The 26,259-nt window shown below is 26.5% G+C and overlaps 1 protein-coding gene across 6 annotated transcripts in view; it reads right to left on the bottom strand.

Moving 5' to 3' along the window:
* The window catches only part of LOC114127463 (uncharacterized), a 155,539-nt gene that overhangs the window by 29,758 nt on the left and 99,522 nt on the right, over window positions 1–26,259 (bottom strand). For all 6 annotated transcript variants that reach the window (XM_050202620.1, XM_050202619.1, XM_050202622.1 and 3 more), the window contains one exon: window positions 7,575–7,716. In XM_050202620.1, coding sequence (XP_050058577.1) covers window positions 7,575–7,716 — 142 coding nt within the window. The remainder of the gene's footprint in view (window positions 1–7,574; window positions 7,717–26,259) is intronic.

Raw genomic sequence — 26,259 nt, 5'->3', positions numbered from 1 at the left:
AGTATTTTAGTTCCTAAGCGGAGCAATGGTTATATAAAACTTACAATGTTAAGTGTATTTAAATTTGTTTTCTGAAAACATGATGAGTAGTCGATAACATACTTAGACTTTTATCTTTGAGAGTGGTTTTGGATAATAAATTTGATTTAAAATTTAAAATCAAGAAATTTAAAATATAAAATTCCCAGTATTTTTTTAAAAAAACAAAAATAATAATAAAAAAAGCGGGCAAGTGGGTACCGTTCTGCTGTACATTAGGGGGTGGGGTGGACCTCGGACTAGGGTAGGTTATATTTGAATGCAATGATAGGTATCATTGTATACGAAAAACGATTCTGAACGAAGATGATTTGTCAGCCTAGGATATAATTTCCAGTGGTTGGTGAAAAAGGTGGTTTATGTTTTAATAGCCTGAATACACCAAAATTTAAGTTCTTTTATAACTATTGTAAACTAAACTTATGAAAAATCTTGTATTAAATTTTCAACTCTTAGCTACCTATATAAACATTTTTATGACTTATACCTATAAAATAATTTGCAAATATTCATAATTTTGACGAATTTTTGTCAAAATTTGAACTTCAAATGCTAATAAAAAAAAATTGTGTAAATGTATTCTTATAATTTTTTAATCACTATAAGAATAACATATGAGGAACTTTGTATACAATTTTCAAGTATTTTGATTGGGCCAAACAATTTTTATCGACACTTCAAAAAAAAATTTTCAGAAAAATTGAATATTTCAGTAGTCTATAAATAGCTCAAAAAAACTCAAAATGTTTTGAAAATTTTATTACGTGAAGAAAATGACAATCTAAATAATTGGTAAAATTTTCAAGTACCTATCTACGACTTATACTTTTTGAATAATAACAAATATTTAAAATCGTTTGAGAATAAATCGTTATCGTTATGCGATTTCGTAAAAATTTAAAATTCAAACGCACTTAAAATTTTTCTTATAATGATGCTTCGAGTTTTCTCCATAGATACTTGAAGGAAAACTTATGGAAAACTTAGTGTTGTATTTTAAATTCTTAGTTATTAACACAAAAAATTTTATGATTTTTCAACTTCAAAATTACTTGCAAATTTTCGCGTTTTCGACAGATTTCGTAAAAATTTGAACTATAAACGCTTATAAAAAAAATTGTGACTAACGATTTTTAATTTTTTTTTAGCTACAATAAGAACAACTCATAAGAAACCTTGTATTTTAAATTTTCAAGTATTTTGTAAAATTTTTTTACCGACACTTCAAAAAAAAAAATTCGCATAAAATCCAAAATTTCAGTGGTCTATAAATAACTCAAAAAAAGTCAAAATAAACATTTGGTGAAAATTTCAAGTATTTACAGTGATTAGTTTTTGAATTACAACCATATAAAAAAACGATTCGGTTGAAAACTGGTTTTGCGTAAAAATTCCCGTTTTTTCGTCATTTTTTTTTTTTGTTTTTCTCGATTTTTTGAAAACTGTTGGAAAATGTTTACTTTTTACCTCTATAATGCACCAAGGATATTCACTTTTTCATCGGAAACCACCCTCGAAGTTTGAAATTGAAGCATTATTTCGACTAGTTATGCTGTACCCAGACAAAAAAAAAAAAAAACATACATCATTGTAAAATCAATACATTCATCACTCCGTTCAGAATCTAAAAATCAGTATTCTTACGCAAATCCAATATTATTATTAAAGTAATTTTTTACTTAAATTATTAATTATACGGAATGAAATTTCAAAAATATCTTAATTAATTTTAAGATATTATCTGACTATATATACAATTAACTTATTCACACGGTTTGACACCAGTCAGTGAAGTGCTATTGATTAAAAAGTTAATAAAAATAATATAAATATTTATATTTCTTATTTTAGCTACATCAGAAAAAGATATCATGAATTACCCTTAGTTTCTGCTCAAAATAATTTTTTGTATACAATAATATTATATAATATTATTGAATTCAAATTAACGCACCCATAATAGTAAACACTCGACACTTAACGTATAGCAAAGTGGTACCAAATTATCTACCTTTTTCAGTATTTAATCACTATAATAATATATATTTAGGTATACTATAGTATATTAACTTAATATGAATTTAATAATAATTTATAAAAAAAAAATATAATAAAATCATCCTATAAATACCGTAATACAATAAAAATAGATTTATAGAATAAGTATATAATACTATTTTAAAAGAAATCAAAAATATTACGTATAGTAAAATTTATAATAATAACATAATACATGTAAAAAAGTTAGATTTTTACGAATACAGTTTTTAAATTAAAAAAAATAACTAATATCGTTATTTATCGTTTAAATAACTTAAAATTCTATAAAAGTAATTACCTTTATTCATTCATTAGATTTTATGATTTCAATACTTATGAAGTACTTATGAATCTTGTATTTAATTTTAAAAATGTAGATTTAATGATAAAAGTTCTTATGGGCTTATAACTATAAATTAGTTAGCCTTTATTTCAAAATTCTTCAAAATCGTAATTTAAATGTACATAAAAATAAATTTGTACCAAAATATGTTTTATATTTTTATATAGATGTAAGAATAAGTTTTATCTCGTATTAAATTTTCAAAAATTTTGATCATGAATAAGTTTTTATTGTAATTTATAAAAAAAAAATCGAAAATTTTTCATACTTATAGATGAGGCCAAAATAGTAGAAATGTTTTGAAAATGTTATTGTAAATAAAGTATATACGGTGATTCATTTTTGATTGAAAACAAAATAAAAAACTAAATTGATTTTGTTTAAAATTAGATTTACTTAAAAATTTCATTTTTCCTTATTATTATTATTTTTTTTTTTGTTTATCCTGGTTATAAAATCAATAACAAATTCATCACTCTGCTCAGAATTTAAACAAAAATCGAAATATTAGTTATAATTTATGATAATAATTATTTATTACATTTAGATTTATATTATATGAATGTAAATTTTTTACATTAAGAAAGATTTATCACATTTAGTTATAATACGTTTCAAAAGATTCTGAATAAATTATAATATACAAAGTACTTTTACATAATATTTTGTTATTAATACAATATATATGTTTTTCCATATTTTGCTATTTCTCCATGTGTATAAAAAATATCAAATGAAATTATATTTTTTATGTGAGTACATTGATATAAACTCGACTTTTATATTTCAAATTATTATTTGTGGTGATTTTAACTTGCCTTCATATAATATTATATGACTAAACGAGTGCATTTTAAAAGATCGTAAATCCATATTTACTTTAATATTGTTTTTACACTTGGCTGATAAATTGTTAAGTAGGTTACAATTTGAGATTTTATTTAATACACGGTTGATATATTTTTAATAATAAAAGAATACTATTCATATTTTGAAATTTTGAATGCGTCTAAGTTAAGATTTTTTATTCAATTTACTTAAACATTTTAAAATTTTTATTATACATAATTTATTTACATATTTTTGACTTTTAATTACGCGTATAAATCTGAGCTATATCTATATGGTTATAAATACATTTTTTATTATTATTATTGTAAGGTTAGACGAGGTAAACATAAACAGATATATATTACGTAGATACGTGTTGGTGTAAGTATTTAAGGGCTGAAAAGTAGCGATGGGACGGGAGACGTTCCGTTTTACGATTATCGTTTTCCATACTCGACACGCCATGTACTATGCGCAACCCGATTCATCTTATAACACTATTGACTTCTCCATAAATAACGTAATGCTCCGATGAACATAAAATCCTTTTGGCGTCAATCCACCTAAGTATATTATTATTATTTTTTTTTCAATAAAACCAAGCTTAGTATAATATTATATTTCAAGGGCCTTAACTCTCCGTCGATTTAGCTTTAAAAATAGTAAAAATTGGGTTAATAATATATGTTATTATTTTTAGTACTCAAGTTACATTTTATGACGATGTATTCGTTTATTATTATTTCGCATTACAATATTCGCGTGACTATATAGTATAGAAATAATATAACTTTGTAATGTTTGTTCGTAATTAGTATGTGTATTAATCTTAAACCCTTAAATACGAATGTTTGCTAAAAGTCTCAAGTTGTGATAAATTTAAATCAGTATTTAAATAAACCGAATCTTTGAATCTCCGTGGATATATCCTTTATACTTATAATTTGTGAACAAAATTGTTATCCAATACCTATATCATTTTAATATTGCAAAACGTGTGAACTAATACCGTCAATACGATAAATTACGAAAAATAATAGCTGCAGGGAAATTATCGATGTCTCACCGGACCATATTCAATGAACAAGTTTTTGGTTACTGGGTTTGAATTTCGTTATGACAACAACACTGAGTTCAAAAAAGTTAATACTTAATACCACGTTCAGCAGTACGCCTGTGGCACATAAGTACATAATATCTCGCCTGGTACAAAGGAAACTGTGTTCTTTGAATTCCTTACAAGTCAATAGATAAAGAAAACTTTATCGCCTTCGATGACATTTACTGAGTATATAATGAACACATTATATTAATATGGGACTTGGAGGTTTTCAAGAATGGTGATTCAAAATACTTTGTACAAATATTTGATGAGAGTTTCACACTAAATCCTTAATGTATTGGTGCTATTCTACAAATTCATCGATTTAGAGAAAATCATTCTTGTTATTAAAATCTAAATAATATATTATTTTATTTAAAAAAATCATAGCTATTATTATTAATATGGCTAAATTTAATATTGTTTTGTATTAAAAGCTAGCATTTATTATACATTATATTTATTAAGATAATAGATAATATAATAATATATTAGATTATATAAACATTATGAACCTTATTTAATTAAATCGTACTATAAAATATTTACCTACCAAGTTATATGCATATTTAAGTATATTATTATTGTAGTTAAATTTTAAGCAAGGAAATAGTTGTGATATAAAATTATATGTTAAGTATAATAGATTTTTAATTTAATGTAATATTTGAGTTTGTAATAGCGTTTTATTTATAGCCTTGGTGCTTATAAAGAATTTTCATTGTATGTTCATGTTTAAATTTGAATAAAAATCGTTATTGATTATTTTAACTATTAATTTGTTAAAACAAATTTAAGAATTAGTAAATTAAAATGCTTTAAAAACCTTACAAAATTTACTAAAATAAAATAAATATGCTCTTAATACACGCTTATACGTATATATATATATAAATAAAACAAATATATTGGAGGAACATATAATGATTAGGTTAGATAATACTAACAATGTATTAAAGGTCTTAAAAATAATAAACTACTTCTAGTCATAATTATGTTTCACAATTTAAATACATTTTAAATCTAAAAGAGAAAATTAATACTAAGTATGTCTAATAATAATAAATAATAAACTTCAGATTTTACTTGCGATTTAAATACTGATAAATTATAATGAGAATTGCTTGTAATTTACATTCAAATTTTAGTTTTCTGTACTTTTTGCGAAGTTATAATCGGAATATATAACTAGGATGTAGATAAAAATCATGGCACCACCATTAACATCTGTATATATTTGTATTGTTATACCGTACAATATATACAATATATACAAATAATATGCATTTAAATTGGCCAGAACGATGATAGTTTTATTTTAACTTACATATAATTAGTGCAAGAATATATTTTGGAACAAAATATTGTTCATCACTTATTGTATATTTATACAATATGTTCATTATTTTTATAATTTGAAGTTGAGATTTTTATTTCCTAAATAGTCACAAGATGATTGATCGAAAAATTACAGTCGTGAACAGATTATTACGATTGTAATGTATTACGATAGGTAATATTATGACTAGAAGAATTTTACGTTATATATAGAGAACATTAATCAACTACAGTTTTCACAGAAACTTCGTTTAGAAAGATTAAATGATGACATGATTCACTGAACAGATTTTAACTCGAATATTATAATAATAATATATATATATTATATATGTATATGAAAGTACTTACATAAAAAAATTAATAAAACTGGGTATGAGTATGATATTTTGATAACCCTATAATATATGTATTGTATTTTTATCTTGTTTTTAGTCTTAACTTTAATCTAATCTAACCTTCTAACATTTTAACATTTTCATAAAAAAATGTAATCTGATTTGTGATTACGCTCACGTTATATTGAACTAAATCAATTTTTATCATAAAATTAAATTTTTATATCATTCTAAAACGGAATATTTTTTGAAGTAGTTCGATACATAAATTTGGATGAGTAGTTTATGAGTTATAAGTATTTAAAGTTATGTGAGCGAAATAGTTGACCAGCATTTTGCGGGGTATCTCCGAACCTCATGCCATTTACCTAAAGTTTAAATATTTATAACTCATTAGCTACTAGTTTGAATTTCGATTTTTATGTATTGTAATGTTCCAATAAATATTATGTTTCGGAATATGAATATGTCATTCTAAAAAGTAAAAAAACTTATAAAATTAAAACGATAAGAAATACTAAAAAATTTTTTATTTTTTTTATGTTATTATACATATTTCTATTGGGGGTTATTAAAAAAATGATTAATATTTTAAAAAACATTAATACATTTTCCTAACCTGTGTAGTAGATATTTGAGGGTCATTAAAAATACCACTATTTGAAAGGTGAGCAAAATTAAAAGGTATGTCTCGTATATTAGGTCAAATTATATTAATTATATTATGCTATGATTATTATTATAAATATTCAAATAAATCAGTTATTTTCTATTCATCGATGTAAATATATATTGACCATGTAACTGAATCCTTTATATTATTAAAATATATTGTTTTGATTTTCTATCATATTTTTCATCGGCGTGGTCGATTTTTTATACGTTATAAAATAATTTAATTTATGTTTAGTATCTCCTTATGTCTTATGTAAGAATTGTCCGTTATTTAGAGATTTTCTGGATAATTTAAAAATATTTACTTTTGAGAGCAATCTATCCATAGCGATTTCACTGTATTATTGATAATTACTGATGAACATAATATAGACGTACTAAATTATACTATAAAATATTATAGAAAGCTTTGAATTTAATTTTTCTTTATAAATATTTTTCTTTAACGATTCATATTTTTTTTTAATTAACGAATTACTAGATCTTTAATTTGAATTTATGAATATTGTAGATACACGTAACTAGTAGAGAAAATGTGTACAATACGTACCAAGTAAGAATTTTTATCACACTGTAACGAAATAATACAATATATGATTGATAATTTCTTCATTTATAGAACCCGTGACCTAAATTATATAATATACTCAAATGATGATTTATATCTGGCAGAGTACAACGGTTTTCCTGTGAGTGTATTAACACGAGTAACAGCACAAACATTATTATGGTTTAATAGTAATAAATAGTAAAAGTTACATCATCGTTGTCGTAAAATAAAACAATAATAATAAAAACCACAGCTACAGCAATGTATGTATAGTATACATAACATTATGTAATGTGAGCGTTAAGTTTCTTGACTTACTCGTCCGAAAGTAGAAACTTGTCGCCGTCTGAGTCCACGCATTTGCCTTTGATACTGAACCGGTTGGCCTGCACGACGATTGACTGCCGGATACCGGACTGGAACCACACGCCCTCCCATCTGGTCGGAAACTTGCAACCCTCTACGAAACGCACACAAAATTTCAATTATAGATAGTTGTATAATTATAATAATATTATGTAAAAAAGTTTTCTGTTTTGTTATTTTTTTTTATTTAATTAATATAATGTAAGCTGTAAGTTGATCACACAATGGATCGGTATCGCGACACATACACAACCCGTTTTCCATAGTCATAATCATAAAATCCCCCATAAATGTATTTCGCCTGCTCTCATTTTTTCAAGTACATTATTTCCAGATCCGTTTTTGGTATGCAATTTTGAGTCAGGATAGGGAGAAAGGATATAAATGCAGGTTGCATCAATGACGATGATCTATTGAAAGTTTTCACATTAGCGAGTACGTGAGAAATATTAAAAAGACGTACGAAATAGTTAAAAAAAATAATAGGAAACACCCTATCTCAGTTCTAAATATAGTCACTAATATCATTGAATAGTCTTATCTAAAACAAACTGTCAGGAGCACATGAGTTGTCCAGTAGCATTGAAAACATACTCACAAAGTCACAACTATTGCTATCGTCACTACAGTATATATATATGTACATGTGTAATATATAGTACACAATAAATTGAAACTTAATCTGTATCATATTATATACTTTTATATAATGCTATATATAAATATTATTTTGGTGTTGGTTTTCTGGAGATTTTGGGCATACCTCATTCTTGTTCATGACTGTATCAGATAAGTAATTCAATTCAATATAACTAATGGAAAAACTCCCCTCGATCGTATTCTCCTTTTGACTGACAGTCCGACAAGCCCTTTTCGTGAACGGGTCACGTCCTAAATAGTCTTACCAGAAGAAAGTCTGTGTTAGGTTAAAAAAAAGTACCGCTAAAACCAATTGGCATTCCGCGCTTGTTACAATAACGACCGTTTCAGTAAAAATTGAAATTAATTTAATAAAATACGACCAAGTTATAAATACTAAATATACTCGTTTGAGTTGTATACAATCGGGTATACCACAATATTTGGATTAAGTTTAGTACATTTTAGGCTTCGAAGATATTTTTTGCATCTAAAGAAGAGCAATCTAGAAAAGGGTGCGAGTTGGGCTATATTATATATCTCATTATTCGACGTAGAGGGTTGATTTTGTCTGTACGAATGTAGACGTGGGGTTCTTGTTGGATAAATCGGTATCTCAGCCGAATTTCATTAAAGAGGGTTGTATATTCCCTCGTCAACCTGATTGATCATAAGCTCCATGGGAAAGAGCATAAACCTTTTATATATGGTTTGACTACTTCTAAAAGTGGGCAGTTTATCACTGATTTCTAAACATCGCTTTCAAAAAATAAATAAACAACCTACACCGATGGGATATTTATCATATTTTTTAACACATTTATAACGCACAATATATATATATATTTTTAGAGAGAGAGATTTTTCCATTAGAAAAATATATATTTGATACTTTAAGCTACATACTTTCTCTAATTTTCAAATTCTCAAAGGAAACTTTATAATGAAAATTGTATGTACGTTAAACTAATATCGGATCAATAGTTAAACGCAATTCAATCGTTTATTAATAATTAGAGCTGTTTAATAGTTTATATTAGAGAAGTAGAGAAGAGTAATGTGAGAATAGTATTGAAATTTATACCTCTTCTCAATTCACCAAGTATAAACTTTAAACTACAAGGTAAGAGGTAAGCTTAAAACATATATATCAGTGTTCTGTATTTATTATGTGGCTGAAAATCAATATTGTACTGTACCAAATATCTTAAATATGTTTTATTTACTTTAAGTTATATTATTAAATGTATAGCCAAAATCTCATCACATGATTTTAAGTATTCTTAAAATTGATTTTCAAATATTTTTATTAAAAAATATATTTAAAACGTTTATTGGAGGTTTAATATTTTTTTAAACTTTTTTCACACATTATTTATATTTTATATTAATACTATACTAATATAAATTGATATCACACAATTTAAAAATAGGGTACGTATCACGTTTGTGACACAGATCCAAACGACTACCAAATTTTATTCCTAATTACATTTTGAACTTAAATCATAAAAGCACTTACTATTCTATATTATTATATTGTTTTCACTTATTTGTTTTTTTTATGTCATTCTTTAAGTATTCTTTAGCTGACATACTCGTACGATTCTCTTTTTATAATGTATTCTGGGTTGTTGAAATAATTTTATTCTCATAAATAATTAAAGTACCCACTAACCTCTTCAAGCTATGATTTTGTATTCTCCACGTATACTTATTATTCACAAAAAATACAACAATACACATCGTTGTTAATTATTCAAATTATATATTCAAGAAATTTGGGGAACATTTATTGATTTTACACTTATACTAATTGTAATAATTTATTAAAACACTATTTTTAATTTTTAATTTATAATAATATGCACGCGAAATTTAAAATATATTTTTATTGCTGTATATCTTGTTTTTAATGTTGAATTAACTTATTATTAGGATTGTATGATTTATTTTTAAAAAGTACGTATTTTCAACATATAGGTATTATAGTATGATTTAAGCCATTTACTGAAGTAAAGATCATAACAAAATATTGTTTATAACTAGATAATTTTATTTGTATGATGTAAATCATATTCATATTAAATTACTATCAAGTAAAAAAAAGTTTTAAGATACATTTCTATAATATGGTATGATTAAAGAATTTCATGGGAAATTTAAAATTATCGAATGTTTAAAAGTAATAGGTAAAGTTAAGAAATGAATTGGTAAGATTTAGTAGCGAAAAATTATAAAACAACATTTTTATTGATAATATAGGTATATTTAAATGTATTATTTTCAAATTAATTAATGTTTTCAATTTTGGAATAACACCCATGTTAGGTTAGTTGCAAACTATAGTCAAGATAAACAATAATATAATATGATTTAACAGTTTATTTATGTATTTATTATTTATTTCATCTTTCATTAATTTAATCAATTAAAAATAAAATAAAATCTTCTAACTTCAAAGCACCATTAATGAAATCCAAAAATTAATGACGTTACAAAAAATGAATAAATAATAAGTTGCTAAATATTATTTTTTAAAGAATTTGTTAATTATTATAATTTTAATTGCAAAAATTATAATATTATTTTTTTTTCTAACAAATTGTTGTGTATTATACAGTGTGATTTGCCAAATATGCTTATACCTATTTTTGTTTCATAATGAAATCCTTAAAATTTTGATTTTTTTTTTAATTTTTAGGTATAATTAAAGACCATATTTTCAAATTCTTGAAATTTTACTGTTCTTTTGAGTTTTGATTTTCATACCCCAAAAAATTTAAAAAAAAAATAATCTTTATATTATACATTCATATTCAGTAGTAAAGAAAGATATTCATCTTAAAAAGAGAAGTTAAATCGTTACAGGAAACTCTCCAAGCATTACAAAAATATCTTAGGAATTTGAAGAATTTCGAGTATATTTAAAATTTTCAAATATTAGAATACATGGAAAAAATCATTATCAAATTAAAAGATGAAACAAATGCATGGTGAATCGCACTATAAATACAAATATTTAATGTCTTTAAACTTTAACAGTAAATTGTATTAAACACCAACTAATATTTAAGAGGATAAAATGTTATATAATATTTACTGTGATAATATTACATTTTAAAATTGTAAATTGAAAGTAAAAAATATTATGTAGGTACATTTTATAATATAAAGATAACTTACAGCTGCCTTACAAAAGGTATATTATAGGTATCATACAAACTAAATTCGAAACCTAGGTTTGGAATAAATGTGTATATTAGGTCTCTATTCGCATAAAAACATTAACAAAAAAAATAATAGTGTTTGTACAACTGTACAAGTTGTTACTATATACTGCAGTCCGTCATTGTTAATTCTGAATAAAACCCACGTTATATAATGTTATACAACGTATACAAAACGGACTTTAATCAATGTTTACTAGGAAATGACCGAATTACATTTGTAAGTGAGCTTCAATAATTTTTTTTTATATTTCTATGCGAATATAATTTATGATAAATCATATATATATCATATGAGAAATGGAGATAAAAATACATACTTTCACCGTAATTTAAATTTAAATTATTATGTCATTTTTACATAGAATTTAAGGTAAATATTAGATAAATATTTATTTTAACTTTAAAGTAAACACAGTATACAAAAAATTATATAGCGTAAATAACATACATTTTTTATTTTATAATAATTAAATAGAATTTTCTATGGGTTGAATGAAATTTGTAAAACTAATATATTAAACATTTATATGTTGCTCACAGACATGATAAAATCCTATAAAGCAAAATAAAAATATATACTTTGATGAGTAATTATAATTGATAAACGTATTGTAAAAAAATTGTACGTGTAAGTTTAAATAAGCAAAAGAAATAAAAAGTTCGTCTTTTGTTTGCGTTATCTTTCCAAGGTCTTGATCCTCACTCCGTGTATAATATAAACTTAAGAATAAGTATTCTTACATATTATAATATTACTACACATTATACTAAATGTTTATGATAATTGATGTAGGATTAATTTTAGGTGTATAATAATAAAATATGATATTGAACATTGAACAACTGAGATAGGTAAAAAAAAATATACCTAAATATGAATGAAAAAAAAAACATTTTTCTTGTTTTAGACTAAATAAATTCTTGATAAAGCAAAATAATAACAATATCGTAAACTACTTATTTGGAGAAATTTTGAGCAAGCAGTAGATTGATTAAAAAAAACATTACTTAACCAAAACACATAACAATATTATTTTAAATTATGTTTCATGTGGTTGGTTTTTCCCAATACGCGTTCCTCTTCTCATAGCATAATATACGATACGAACACATCATTAACTTATGTAATATTTAGTATACCAACACAACAACGTGTACCAGATGATCAACATTTTATACTGTAATATTGTAGAGCGATTTTACTTTAAAAATATGAAAAATAAAGAAAAATATGTAATCTTTAAACATTGTAAAAACTAATAAATGAAAATTATTTACTGTATATATTTTTAACCTAACCTAACGACCTTATAGGTTAATTTAATTAAATAATCTTATCAATCAAAAAACATAATTTAATGTAAAACAATAGTATAAATTATTCGATTTTTGGGTTTAAAAAATAAAGGTTAGTCTAAATCATAAATATACGAGTAAAGTTATAAATTTTTTTACAAAAATCTAACTTCTTATCATTTTGTATCCTTTGTGATTTTAGTTTAAATTTGTCATTAACATATTTTGTATTTTTTAAAACGGAGCAAACTGAGATCTAAAACTATTTTTGCACTAATAATTGATATCATATTATTAATATTTTACAAATTGATTTATTTTTAGCTTTTTAAGTTTAGATAGTTTGAGTAGCGGACTAAAAAAATGTTTAAATGTATTTTAATTTTTCCATTAGTAAATGTCTATCAATTTTGTACATTTATAGTGCCAAAATAATATAAGTATTAAGTAGGTAGGTAATAACAAATTTATTACTGTAAGATAAAATTTCGATCAATAATACGCTATAATATTAAATTATTATATTATTGTCGGCCCCAAAGGAAACGCACTTCCAATAATGTATTATTTATAAGAAATGATACATAAATGTAACAGCTTACACGTCACGCGTTCAAGTGTCGTTTAGATTGGGCTCTTAATTTTGGACCATATATCAGTATAATATCACGCACGTGAAATCGCACACGAAAACGAATAACACACACTCGCACGCATACCTACTGAACGGCGACGGATAGTGTACCGAAGACGGATAACACTCGGCCATGCGATGACATCGAACACCCTCGTACATATTAATATTTTGTGAAATTTATATCATCGAGTCATGTGTTATATTTGAGTCCCTCGTCTGGCGGTCACGTCATATAAACGTACACCTAGATACGAGAAAACTATATACGACACAAGAATATGTACATACACGTTATATTGTTCCGACGACGACTTTAATAATCTTGTATTCACGAGTGCCAGACAATCTGAGAAGGGACGAGGCGAGTGCGGCATCCCACCTATCCTTATTTTATATTATATATACGTTAAGTACTTACCGCGGTGTCGTTTGTATACCGCGCATATTATCATGATGAAGCTGGGCGTGGGTTCGAAAGAATCGCGTTTACAAGACACGATAGGAATGTTACAACTATAATGAATACATGTCATATGTGGTGAGTGCACACCACAATAATACTTATATAGTTATATATATATATACATCACAACTTGTATACGCATTTATAATATAATATAATAATAATAGTATAATTTATACTCGTGGAATACGCGATGGTGTAACTGGAAACCGTTGTTAACGAATAATAATAATAATAATAATAATAGTATAATCCCTCGGGGAATAAGTGCGCCGGGACTTTAGACGGTGGCGGAGGATGCTGGGAATCGGATAGCGCCGTGCTACGTCTATACAAGGAAATTCAATTAACCACGGCAAGACGTTTTAACGAACGAAAATGCCCGTCTAATTCGTCTTCGTCGATGATATTCGCAAGCGTATACCATATATGGGCACGTGCGAGCATATATCGTTTAATTAGGTTTATATTCTATATACCTGTGTGCATGTGCGCGTGTGTATATATATTTGATACATTATACGGGAAATTATTTCAAAGTTTGTTGCGCCCAGGTAATCTCATTAGACCCGTAGGGGGATGTGTACATACCTATACGTATATAACATAGGTAATAATAATATACCGGTGCGTAACATTAACCGTATAATGGTCTGATAGGTACCAGCTTTTTGGCCGGTATTTTTGTTGTGCATACTGAGGGTTGTGCGTATGTGTAAACGTGCCCTTCCTCTCGTTGTCGACAAATCGTCCATACAAATCGAACGGCGGTGCGTCCACGCGTCGTGACAGGGCTATTGTTTTTGGCTTTTATGGATGGCAACTTTTCCCCTTTTTTCTTTTTTTTCCTGTGAGAAAAGTCTATGTGTGTGAGTATGTATAGTAAACGGTCGTTTGCTATAGCGATGAGTGATGATGGAGAGGGTTGGGGTTGATTTAGGAGAGGGTCGAGAGAGCTGCGTAAAAGAGCAAAAAAGTATGGACAAGCGGTGCCCCGGACGACGGCCCTTGAGAGAGAGAGATGGATGAGCTCTAATGATGAACTAGCGGTGGTGTAAAGCGGGAATTATTAGACGATGATGAGTCATCGTTATACTATATAAAAAAATTTCCGTATCATGAGCTTGTGATACATTTAAAAATCCGTCATATTTACGCACACGAAATATATTGCCGAGTACGCTGTTTTTTCTCTCGCACGATAATCGACGACCACTGACGAGCTATCTGCGGATAACGTTATTTTTATCACCGATTTCCGTAATCACGGCTGAGATGAAAATATTATATTAGAATTTTTCGTTTCTAACGCGAGAAATAGAGTAGACAAATTTTAGATTTTTCATCTACTGGTATTAATTTTATTTTGCCTTCATCAAGTATGGTATAAATGTACATTTCAAGAATACAAATATATTATCATTTATCATTTAATTAAATATGAAAACCAATACAAAAAAAAAAAAAGGTAATAATAAAATAAACATATTATTTTTTTAGTAATGTGTTTATAGCACAGCATTCATGAAATCGAGGCACGTTGTTTTTTAATTTGTCGTTACAATATGATCGGTGCATAATAATAACGGGAAAATAAATATTAAGTATTCTAGCAAGATTATAATGTTTGTTACGAACAATTATAAATGCAAATATGAGTATATAAAAAGTGTCGTCCAGCACAATTTCCTACTGAACTCACCCCCTTATCACCTCCTTGCTCCTCGTAAATACATTTATGGCCTTCGTAATATGTATACAGATTAAAAGTAATTACTAAAGCACGCTCAACCAATTGTTATGCTTTCATATTGCGTAGATTCAAGATCTACTTTTTAACATTTTTAAGTGCTTGCTATATTATGCAGTCAATTAAAAAACTAAAAACTTTTTTTATGGCATTTGAGAATTAGCGATCACGCAAACCATATTTTTAAATTCTTAATTTTACAAACCTATAGAAGTTTACACTTAATTTAATTAAGTTTATTGTGTATTTATGTGCAACTACAATACATTTATACATTCTATATAAACATCGTTATAAGCTATACTGAGCTATAATACGACGAATCTGTAATTAGTATAGAATAACACAATACAATATTATATGACCAATATATGACTTACTTACGCTTCCAATAAGCTGTTATCATCGAGGTACAGGTAACAAAGGCGAAACTAAACGAAACTGTACATTTATTTCACCGGAATTTAATCGCACAATCCTTCGAAATTTTATACATTCACTAACAGCGACGCGAAAACGATTGAAGAAACGAACGTATAGAAATAACGATTGTCATTGTCCGCCGTTTTCTATAAACATTAAACACGGTATAACAGTTACCCAATACCAAGTAACTTAAACCACATAAGGTGGGTTCCACTACATACGTATACGTGTACGAACATAGAATTTTTTTTTTCTGATTGGTTGGTATACATGATAAGCTTTTGGTATACCAGAAAATTTATACGTTCCAACCAATCACAGAAAAGTATTTTTAAGCACGTACACGTACACTATGTAGTGGAAACCCGCCTATAGACAGCGTGATCCCCTTGACTGTGGTATAATACTATTTATTACATTAACCGTTGACCATTTGCATATGTATGGTAAAATAGTTATGAGCCGGTAACTACGATATTTTCTACCGCAAGTAAGTTAATCATGGAAAAAACGCGATCGTCGCTGTTCTTTTCCTCTACATCTATCGTGCATTCGTGCTGTTTAATTTTCGATTAATCCATTTTTATACTATTATTATCCGCGAGTGCGTTTTAATTATGGTGTGGTATGTACATTGTACATCAATGAAATTCCAAGGGAACGACTCTTGTTTGTGTACTTACGAGCTTTATAATTTATGGTCCGGAAAACTACATCATTCATTTTCTGGGAATGTCAAATCGAAGTTAGTGCTTTAAGGTAAGACTTTCTCATAATATCAGCTATATAATAGTATTACCTATATACAGGTTTCTTGAGTTTATTATTTATAATCTTCTACGACTGTTAATTGCGCATTATAAATTATTTATAGTTTAATATTTATTTAAACTCATCTACGCAGTATACTTAGATAAGTTCGTAAAATAAAAGTTAAATCTTATCTGTTAATATAAATATAATAGAAAAATATAAAATAATTATAATATAATAATATAATTATAATTGGTATGTACTAATATAGTAAGTTTTTTTGTAGATTATCGTTGTTTCATTAATTGTATTTACATATTTAAACGTGTATATTACATAGGTTTGTAACTATGTAAGGTTCTATGGGAAATAGTTGCGATATGCACCATAATATATATTATGACGATTTTTAATGACTTCATAAAATAGTATTTAATAAATGTTAGTTGATAATACGATGTAAGCATAAAAGAGAGTGAGCGTGTTTAAATAATTATTTTATTCATATTTATGAAAAGTATTATTTTTTTAATCTTGTTAGAGTACAAATGAAAAAGACATGCCTGCACTCTGCAGTACCCTGAAAATAACAACTATAGTCGCCCGGAAAAAAACCCATAATAATTAGTAATTACCAGTGCTGTAGAAGCGTATTCAGAATTTTTCTACCTCGGTGTCCGTGTAATGATTTTTATAAAACAAAGCCATAATTCACAGAAATATGTATAATGGATTAACTTAATAATTTTTATCTTCACAAGTTTCACTTATTGTCTATATTATTTTAACAAAAGAGTAGGTAGATCTGAATTATTACACGACCATCATAACATAATGATATTTTTGTGTATTTTGAAGTAACTTAGTATAATATCTTTTATACAAATTATAAACTTTCATACCTTTAATAAAAGATTACATTTCACATTAAGTAACTCAATCATATTATTATGGTCTATAATAGGTAATCCGCAAAAAATGACAAAAACGATAAACAGTTCGCATTTCAATCGGTACTCTTAATCGAATGATTGCTGGGATAAAAAACATTATAAAAACGGACTTTCGTTTTGTTTAGCTACTACATTTGGTATTTTCAATGCGTAATTTTTTATGATTACCTACCATCTACCCATTCACAAATCTCCTGACGCACGAAGGCGGATGACTGGTGTAATTTAATAACACATCATCTTATGCGATTTAGTGGCCGACCGTCGTTTTTCAACGTTACCGACAACGCCGTCGCCGACGCCGCTGAGTTTACGTTTTTAGCGGTTAGTCGGCGTGAGCGACCGACCGCCCGTCAGCGCGTGTGTGGGTGTTTGCGCGACCGCGCGATAGACAGAGAGAGGTGATCGATACGCGCGCGCGCGCGGGTCGTCGTCGTCGTCATCGCTGCCGCCGCCGCTGCTGTAGTCGCCTCGCGCCCCGTGTACACGTAGACAACCATCGCCACTGCTCCGCCACCGCATCATACGTCTCTCGCACACCGCTAGTCCGCTACCCTTAAGTTCGCCTTTAATTCTTATACATTATAATACATTCGTATGCATATATAATATATACGTGCATCCCTTTCCAGCTCGAAAACCTTTTATTTGGGGGGGGGGGCGGAAATTAAATATTAATTCGGTTAGAACGCTCGAGCGGCCACGCTAAAACGATTAATACGTTTCATTTAAGCCGATTAACGGCGGCGGTGGTGCGCCGGGTTTTTCTCGCCCCATCGCCACCGCCGCCGCCACCGCGTGGGGTCCACCGATAGAGCGTACGTTGGCGGAGGCTGTACAAAGCGTGAGCGGAAGGACGTTCAGATTTTCGGCGAGCTGTAGAGAGCGGACCGATCGCGATTTTCCTAGCCACGACTTCCGGTCGTAATCACGTAGTTCGGTCACCCTTCGCGACAAGCCCCTGCCGACCCCGGCGATGACGACTCACGCACTGTACGTACAACTATAACCCCGTATTAGGTGTAAAATATAATGTACAACACTTTGAGTTATTATAACTGGTCTTATATTATATACTTATGTATAATAGTAATTTTTGTTAATATCGCTATCGTCTTCGGTCATTGTCCCGAGAATTACCCGACGTCTTTAAACACCGATCTGTTGAATTTTTTTAAAGTAGTTATTTTCTCGGACGTGATGGGTGGGTACGGAGGTCACCCTAACGGTTTCACCTATTTCCCTTCACTCATCCACCTTCAATCACCACTGAACTACATCCACCTAATCTACCATAATATTAATGTTTATCATTTTTACCCTGTTACGGTTTTAATACTATGTTGACTACTATGTTCATAGTCAATTTTTCATTTAGCCTACGAAACCACCCTATACAATCCCTGAAAAGCGAAAAATGGCAGTACGCATTACATAGGGCTTTATATATAGAATGAGATAAGATTGAAAAACGCCCACTATAAACATAATTTATCGGGTAAACAACAACTATTTTGCAATAAAAACACTCATGGATATATATTATTAGCATGAAAACTTTGTACTACAAAAAAAATGTATAGGTATTGATTAAAACTCTGTTATAATTCAAATTTTAGAGTAATAATGATTTAATTCTAAAATATATTTTAAGCTATAAGTAAGCAAAATTAACACTTTCAGAGTACGCTTGAAGTAGTATTCGATAAAATATTATCATTATAATATTATAATATCAGTAATATCACACAATCAAAAAATGTTCAATTATAAATTTATTTTATATTTTATTTTTTGTATGAAATGTCTTATTTGGTAAATTTACTAAACTTCACAGTAGAGAACAATTAAACATATTAATTAGAAAATTGTTGCTCTACACTTTCTCATTTCTTCAAGTGAAACGTCAAAGGCGGACATGTAAACGTATCTTTGAGTTTGTAGCTGAATTAATTAGATCAACTTTGAGATTCATTTTATAATATATTGTAGCTAAAGAATGTTATTGAAAATAGTTAAACTAAAACATAAGTGTATGATGTGAATTTTTATATGGATATATATTTTTTTAGATTCGAATATATAATATATATATTTCTTTTTTACATAACAGGACTGTTATCCATTATAAAAATATAATATATATCAAGGGCACCAACAAGTCGATCATAACTCCCTTATGTTATTCTAAACAAAAGAAATGTTTATAATAATATACATACATAAATAATTAAATATTTTTGATTATTAACGGTATATTTTATTTATTTATTTATTATCGATTATAACGACCTAAAAAAACTCAGAGGTCGATCATATTTCCATAAAATTTGGACACCCCTGGTATATTACTTTCGTACAATATATATTTACTCCAAGAGTAACGTTAATAAATATTACACTTTATCTTTGTTAGTGATTAATGTTTATATTTGTTAAAATGAGAATTTGACCTATATTTATTGTCCTGTGCTCGTAAAAACTTAATACTGTAGTACTATTGTTATAGCTTTATTTTTAGCATTTCTATTAATTTTTTTTGTTTATTTTGACCTCAAAATATTGTATCTAAATAACAGTTGAAATGAAGATCTATTTCAAACTAAATTTTTTATATTTAAAAACAAATTTCTTGAACCATTACACCGTGTGCTTTTAGAGTTGTTGGTATATTTAGTGAGAATAAGCTTTTCTATAATATAACTACACTTAAGTCGAATTAACTCATCTGAATATTCCGTCTGGCATAATGAATGTTCGAAAATATCTAGTATTACCTACCTACCTGCTTTCATTTTATGGAAAATTAAATTCCATTAAAGAGAAGATTTTAATGGCTCATATAAAAATCGAATAATAAATAAACGAGTGAAATGAAGTCTTTTATTTACTTATTTTCTTATTGAAGCGGCGTCTAGGTATACGCGGTGATATAAATGCGTTCAAATTTGTCGAATGAATTTCAAGTAGATAAAAAGAGCATCGTGTAAGGCCATTAAACTCCGTACTACGCTGTCTATTAGCGGAATACAAAATAACAAGAATATGAATCAGTTTATACGATGCAAAGGAATATAACTTATACGAATATTATTATTATTTGCATAAAATACGACTTTTGGCATCGTCCCGAGAGGGCATTGGATATAAACACAAAATGGTAAAGTATATTAGTATACAAGTATATACCATAATTAAGTACTGCGTTATAGATAGGGAAGCAATATAAACTTGTATAGATAGTACAAGTTCGTATAAAAAACTGAAAACCGTTAAAAAGGTAATGCCACCAAAGTCCCTGTCATTTAAATAAATTAAGAGCTACGCTCCAATGAAATTAATTGGCATGAAAACTTGCAAAGACAACAAGAGTACAACTTTATCATGAACTATAATAAGACTATCAAACTTACTATTTATATGCCTTCCCCGTATTCTTATAAAACTAAAATCATAGCACAAGTTATCTTATAAGGTTAACAATTTTTATTACACATTATTGATATTTAATCAAACAATATACATTTAAACATTTTAAATACAATGTTTATTATCATTTAAACTTAGACATCCGTAGTTAGGTATTGTATCTTTATAAATAAAAAAGAAAAAAAATGTATTATTTATTCTATAATTGGTTTTAAAATTGAAATTGGGATATAAATAAATAATCATTTTGTATTTTTGTTGTTAATAAAAATATTTAACATGATACAAAGTATAGCATAATATATTGCTAAAAAATAAAAGCTTTAATTGAATAATATGTTGATTTGAAGTAAATTACCAATATTATCTATTAATGATTAAATAATGAAAATTATCTAATTTTTAGTAGATACTGTAAAAACGAGTTTTTTGTCAAAGATATTTATAATTATAATTCAAACTGACAAACTAAATTTGTAAACTAAATAGTATCAAAAAAAAAATATAATAAATAATAAATAATAATGTACTTATATCAATTTTTAGATTTTCAAAAAAAATTAATAATTACTATTATTTAGTAATTTATGAAAAAGATTGAAACTTTTATAATCAACGTGACTGTTGTAGAGAAAATGGTTGGCATATTCTATTCTATTAGAAAAACCTTTTAGTCACCTCTAATGAACTTAACTAGATATAATTACAAACATTAAAATTAAAATTATGAATTTGGTAGCATGTAATAAATTTCATTGAATTATGTGAATATTTCTTTGAGAATGTTTAGAGTTCAAGAAAAATTGCTATATATTATACAGTAAAGTTACTAGTTAGTTTAATCACTATATTTATAATGCCTGTTAGCCAACGGTTATAATAGAATGAGAATAAAAAATAAAATTATAAAGCATTACTTTGCGTTTGAAATGATATGGGTCAGATTTATACATAAACAAATAAAAAAATGCAGTGTATTATTTGATTAACTAAAATATTAAAGTTTCTCAGATTACATTATATTAAATTTAATATTGAAATAATATGGATTTTTATTGTAATTAAGTACGTATATTCCGTACAAAGAATTAGTTGTCATCTGTAAAGTATATAAATATTGGAGTTATACATAAATGTAAAAAAAAAAATATATTAACATTTGTATAATAGTTAGTTTTATTCATTTTATTGATACTCAGTTAGACATATTATATAAAAATAAGTATTTATTTATTTACTTTGTAAGTATTTTTATTTTAATATATTCTGATTAAAACAAAATAAGAATGTATGCTTAGGTTATTTTGTGTTAGTAAAATAATAGTAACAATTTTGATTAATGTGTATTTTTAAAAATCCGTTAAAATAAAAAAAAACTAGTACAGCGAGTAGCAGATAAATGTAAAAAAAAATTTGACCGTTTTTAGAATAAAAGAATATATCTGTTTATTTATTCTGATTTTGAGATAGTTTTATTACTTGCAACAAACCTTATATAATAGAACACCAGATAACATTTTTAATATTTCATTTTAATTTAATTAAAGTTTTAAATGTATACGTATAAGTTGTGTATACTGTTGTTATGTTTAAAAGTTTAAATATATATTTTTATTTTTATTTTGGGATGTCCAGATGAATGAATTTTAATATAATGAAATATTTGTTACAATCTCAGTAGTGGTGTAACTGCGATATCAACTTTTTAGTGAATAGGGTGGGAAAGGTAGTAAAATCGTCTCTTATCTCATTGTTCATTTTCATGTTAACGTTCTCTTTTCCCAAACATTAAGCAGCATTATATTACAGACTACTTATTTTTAATTCAATTCCTATAGCAAAATATCAATAATATATTTAAATATTCAGCAGTTAGAAATAATAACTTTTGACTAAAAATAAAAGTTATACATTAGTAATCATTTATCAACTTGTGTTTAAAATAATAAAATACTTTATAATTATTAACGAATATCGTTAAAATAGAATATTTTAATGCATAAAAATAATATTGTTAGATTACATTCAGGGGACATGATAACGTGATGCACCCGCATTTGTTGTCTTCTTAATACGATAAATTAATATTAAACTTAAATTAATCGATAGAATTTTTATAATTTTTTCTGTTATTAAGATTTACTACAGGGATATGTTTAATGTTCTTCAATAGGTTTATACAGCAAAATCAATACTGTGAAAAAGTATAAGCATATTAAAATAATTAAAAGTTATTATAAAATAATGAGAATATGTTTCCTTTTAGTTAGTTGGTTATATTAATAAATTAAATTATACTCTAACATTAAAAATAACAAAAATGTTTATCAATTATTCTCAACATTAATCCAGTATAGTATTATTCGTGAATATAATATAAGACGTGTGGTGATACTAAATAGTAAGCATGGATGTCACGTACTCGGAATAAAAACATACATAATACATTTAGGTTTTTATATTACAACTAAAAAAAATATGCTAAAACCTCAGATTTTATTTTAAAATTTATGAGTATGTAATTTAACAAATTATTTTTCTTAAATAAAAATGTTATCAATAATTACACGAATTATAATTAATTAATAAATCGTGTTTATTAATTTTGAATTAATGGAGAATATAATTTATCAAAACTAAAAGATGTTGTAATGAATTAAAAATGCTATTGGGTGAACATAACTTTAATTATCGAATTACGATAACAAAGAAAAATTGACAATTGATAAATTCAAGGTCCCAATAATTACTATTACTATATTTTAAAATGTTTTTATCTACATAGTTATTATGTAATGTGTGGAACTGAAATATATTATTGCTTGAAACCTTAAATAACGACGAACATTTTATTATATGATAAATAAATACAGAGGGTTTTAAGTCAGTAAAAATGGTTATTCACCCAAGTTCCCTAAGTATCGTTATAAACTATTGTTACTATAAATGCACCATACAGAAGAGCAAATTCTGCAGATGTTACTGCCAGGTGTTGACCAAGTTAACTATGGACAACCCAAAGCTCCCGAATCCCTGATTTAAAATTAATTGACAATTTATATGGATTCTTATGTGGTCAATAAAATACCAAATTTTTTTGAATTCGAATTGTATAGTAAATATAAAGTGAACAAATAAAATTCTATCAAAATGAACCGACTATGGATAGATTTAGAAACCAAAATCAAATGATCATCAGAAGTAAATAATCCAAATGAATATTAAAATAAGTATTTTAAATCGTGACTTATAATAATGAATAATAACAATATTAACGATAAAACGTTATATTACTCCATGTCTCCAGTCTACAGAGTTATGTAGTTTGATGTACACGTGACATGTGTAATATGTATACTGTATATAGATCGTAATGAGTATATCTTTACAATTGATTATAGATTGTGTATATTATGTATATATTTAAATATTTTACAAATTACTTAATTCAAAAAGTATATACTTTAAATTTTTTATAAAGTATTATAATACATGTTAGTTGACAAGTTTGCCCAAAAAAATGCTAGACGATCGCAGAAATTTAAATAAAATAATTCAGTACAACTTAAATTAAATACATTTTGTTATTTTTTATCATATCATAACAACATTTTTAATTAAAATAAGTATACTTATATCAGATTAATGTTTTTAAACTAATATACCTACATAAACAATATTTTAGAGGCCTATTTTTTATTTTTGCCGGGGGGGGGGGGGCAAATTTTTTTGTTACACCACTGAACCAGATGTCCTAGTTTAGTCGTGTCATTATGTCTTCAATGTTCATGGTACAGCTGGTAATTCCATTTCAGTTTATATTTAACTAAAAAGATATACATGTTTGTTTGTTTACTTGAAAATTATTTTACACTATCCACTATAGTATAAAAATGAAGCGAAAAGAGGTATTTTAAGTGGGTGCGATATCTGTGAAACGTAAAATTTAATAACTTAACATCTAAGCATTATAATATAATGAAACTTAAAAGAAATTCTAAGATAAATTCAATTTCATAATCTTATAAAATATCACCTAACATCATTTATGTCTCCGTACTAATAAATTCGTAACTTTTCTGTTATATTTATTACGTTTAGGAAATAATGTAACTTGTAGGAGAATTAAATTAATTTAAATTAAAAAAAAGAATTATTTACCATGTAGGTATTTCCCTAGATTTGCAGTAGTGAAATTTACTCTATTGTCCGTCAGAATAATTTTATACATAGACAACAAACTCTGTACGTCACTGAAGTGATCGGTGCATACTTCATACCAGAGGTTTCAAAATTCAAATAACAACACTAAATCTTAAATTTGGAAATGATCGATATCGATGTTATAGGCAGACTGACCGTATAGGTACTGCAAGCTACATGTAAATCGATAATCTATAGTATAGATTCTATACGTTTTTAAAAGGTATACTTAATAAACAAACCAATAACAAAAACAATAATAATCCAATATATAAAATTCACAGCTGGAATAATTTAAAAATAAAAAACAATAAAAAAGCAAAAAAAAAAATTGGTTAATTTGAAATAAGAATGACATGAAACGAATTTATGTATTAAAATTAGATTTCTATCTATATAAAATATGCTTTGAAATCCGAGCCCTAGTTATAACTTATATTATAATATTAAAATTAATAGTCATTGAAGATTAAAATTATTATTTTGGTAACTGCAGAAATAAGTACTACACTGGGATAAAATATTTTGAATATAATCAAACTTAAATTTAACACATTAAATATATTTCACCAGCTAAATATAAGTATTATTGATTCTTTGAAAAATAATACGGAAATATTTTATTTTATTCAATCACTAAATTAAACAATTACTGGCATTTAAATTTAATTTCATTGCAATTAATTAATTAAAAAAAAGACTATTAATCAAAAAACGAATGTTAAATTTAATGAAAAAATGTTTACAAAATACAATCAGTACGTGTGCCAACTCTTCAACTCTACAATTTGCTTTAACACTGTAAGGATCAGAATATTATTGAAAACATATTATATTAATATTAATAAACATATT

The sequence above is a fragment of the Aphis gossypii genome, chromosome 3 (assembly GCF_020184175.1).
Source record: "Aphis gossypii isolate Hap1 chromosome 3, ASM2018417v2, whole genome shotgun sequence".
Lineage (NCBI taxonomy): Eukaryota > Metazoa > Arthropoda > Insecta > Hemiptera > Aphididae > Aphis > Aphis gossypii.
The sequence above is the reverse complement of the archived record's forward strand: the minus strand, read 5'-3'. Positions and strand labels throughout refer to the sequence as shown.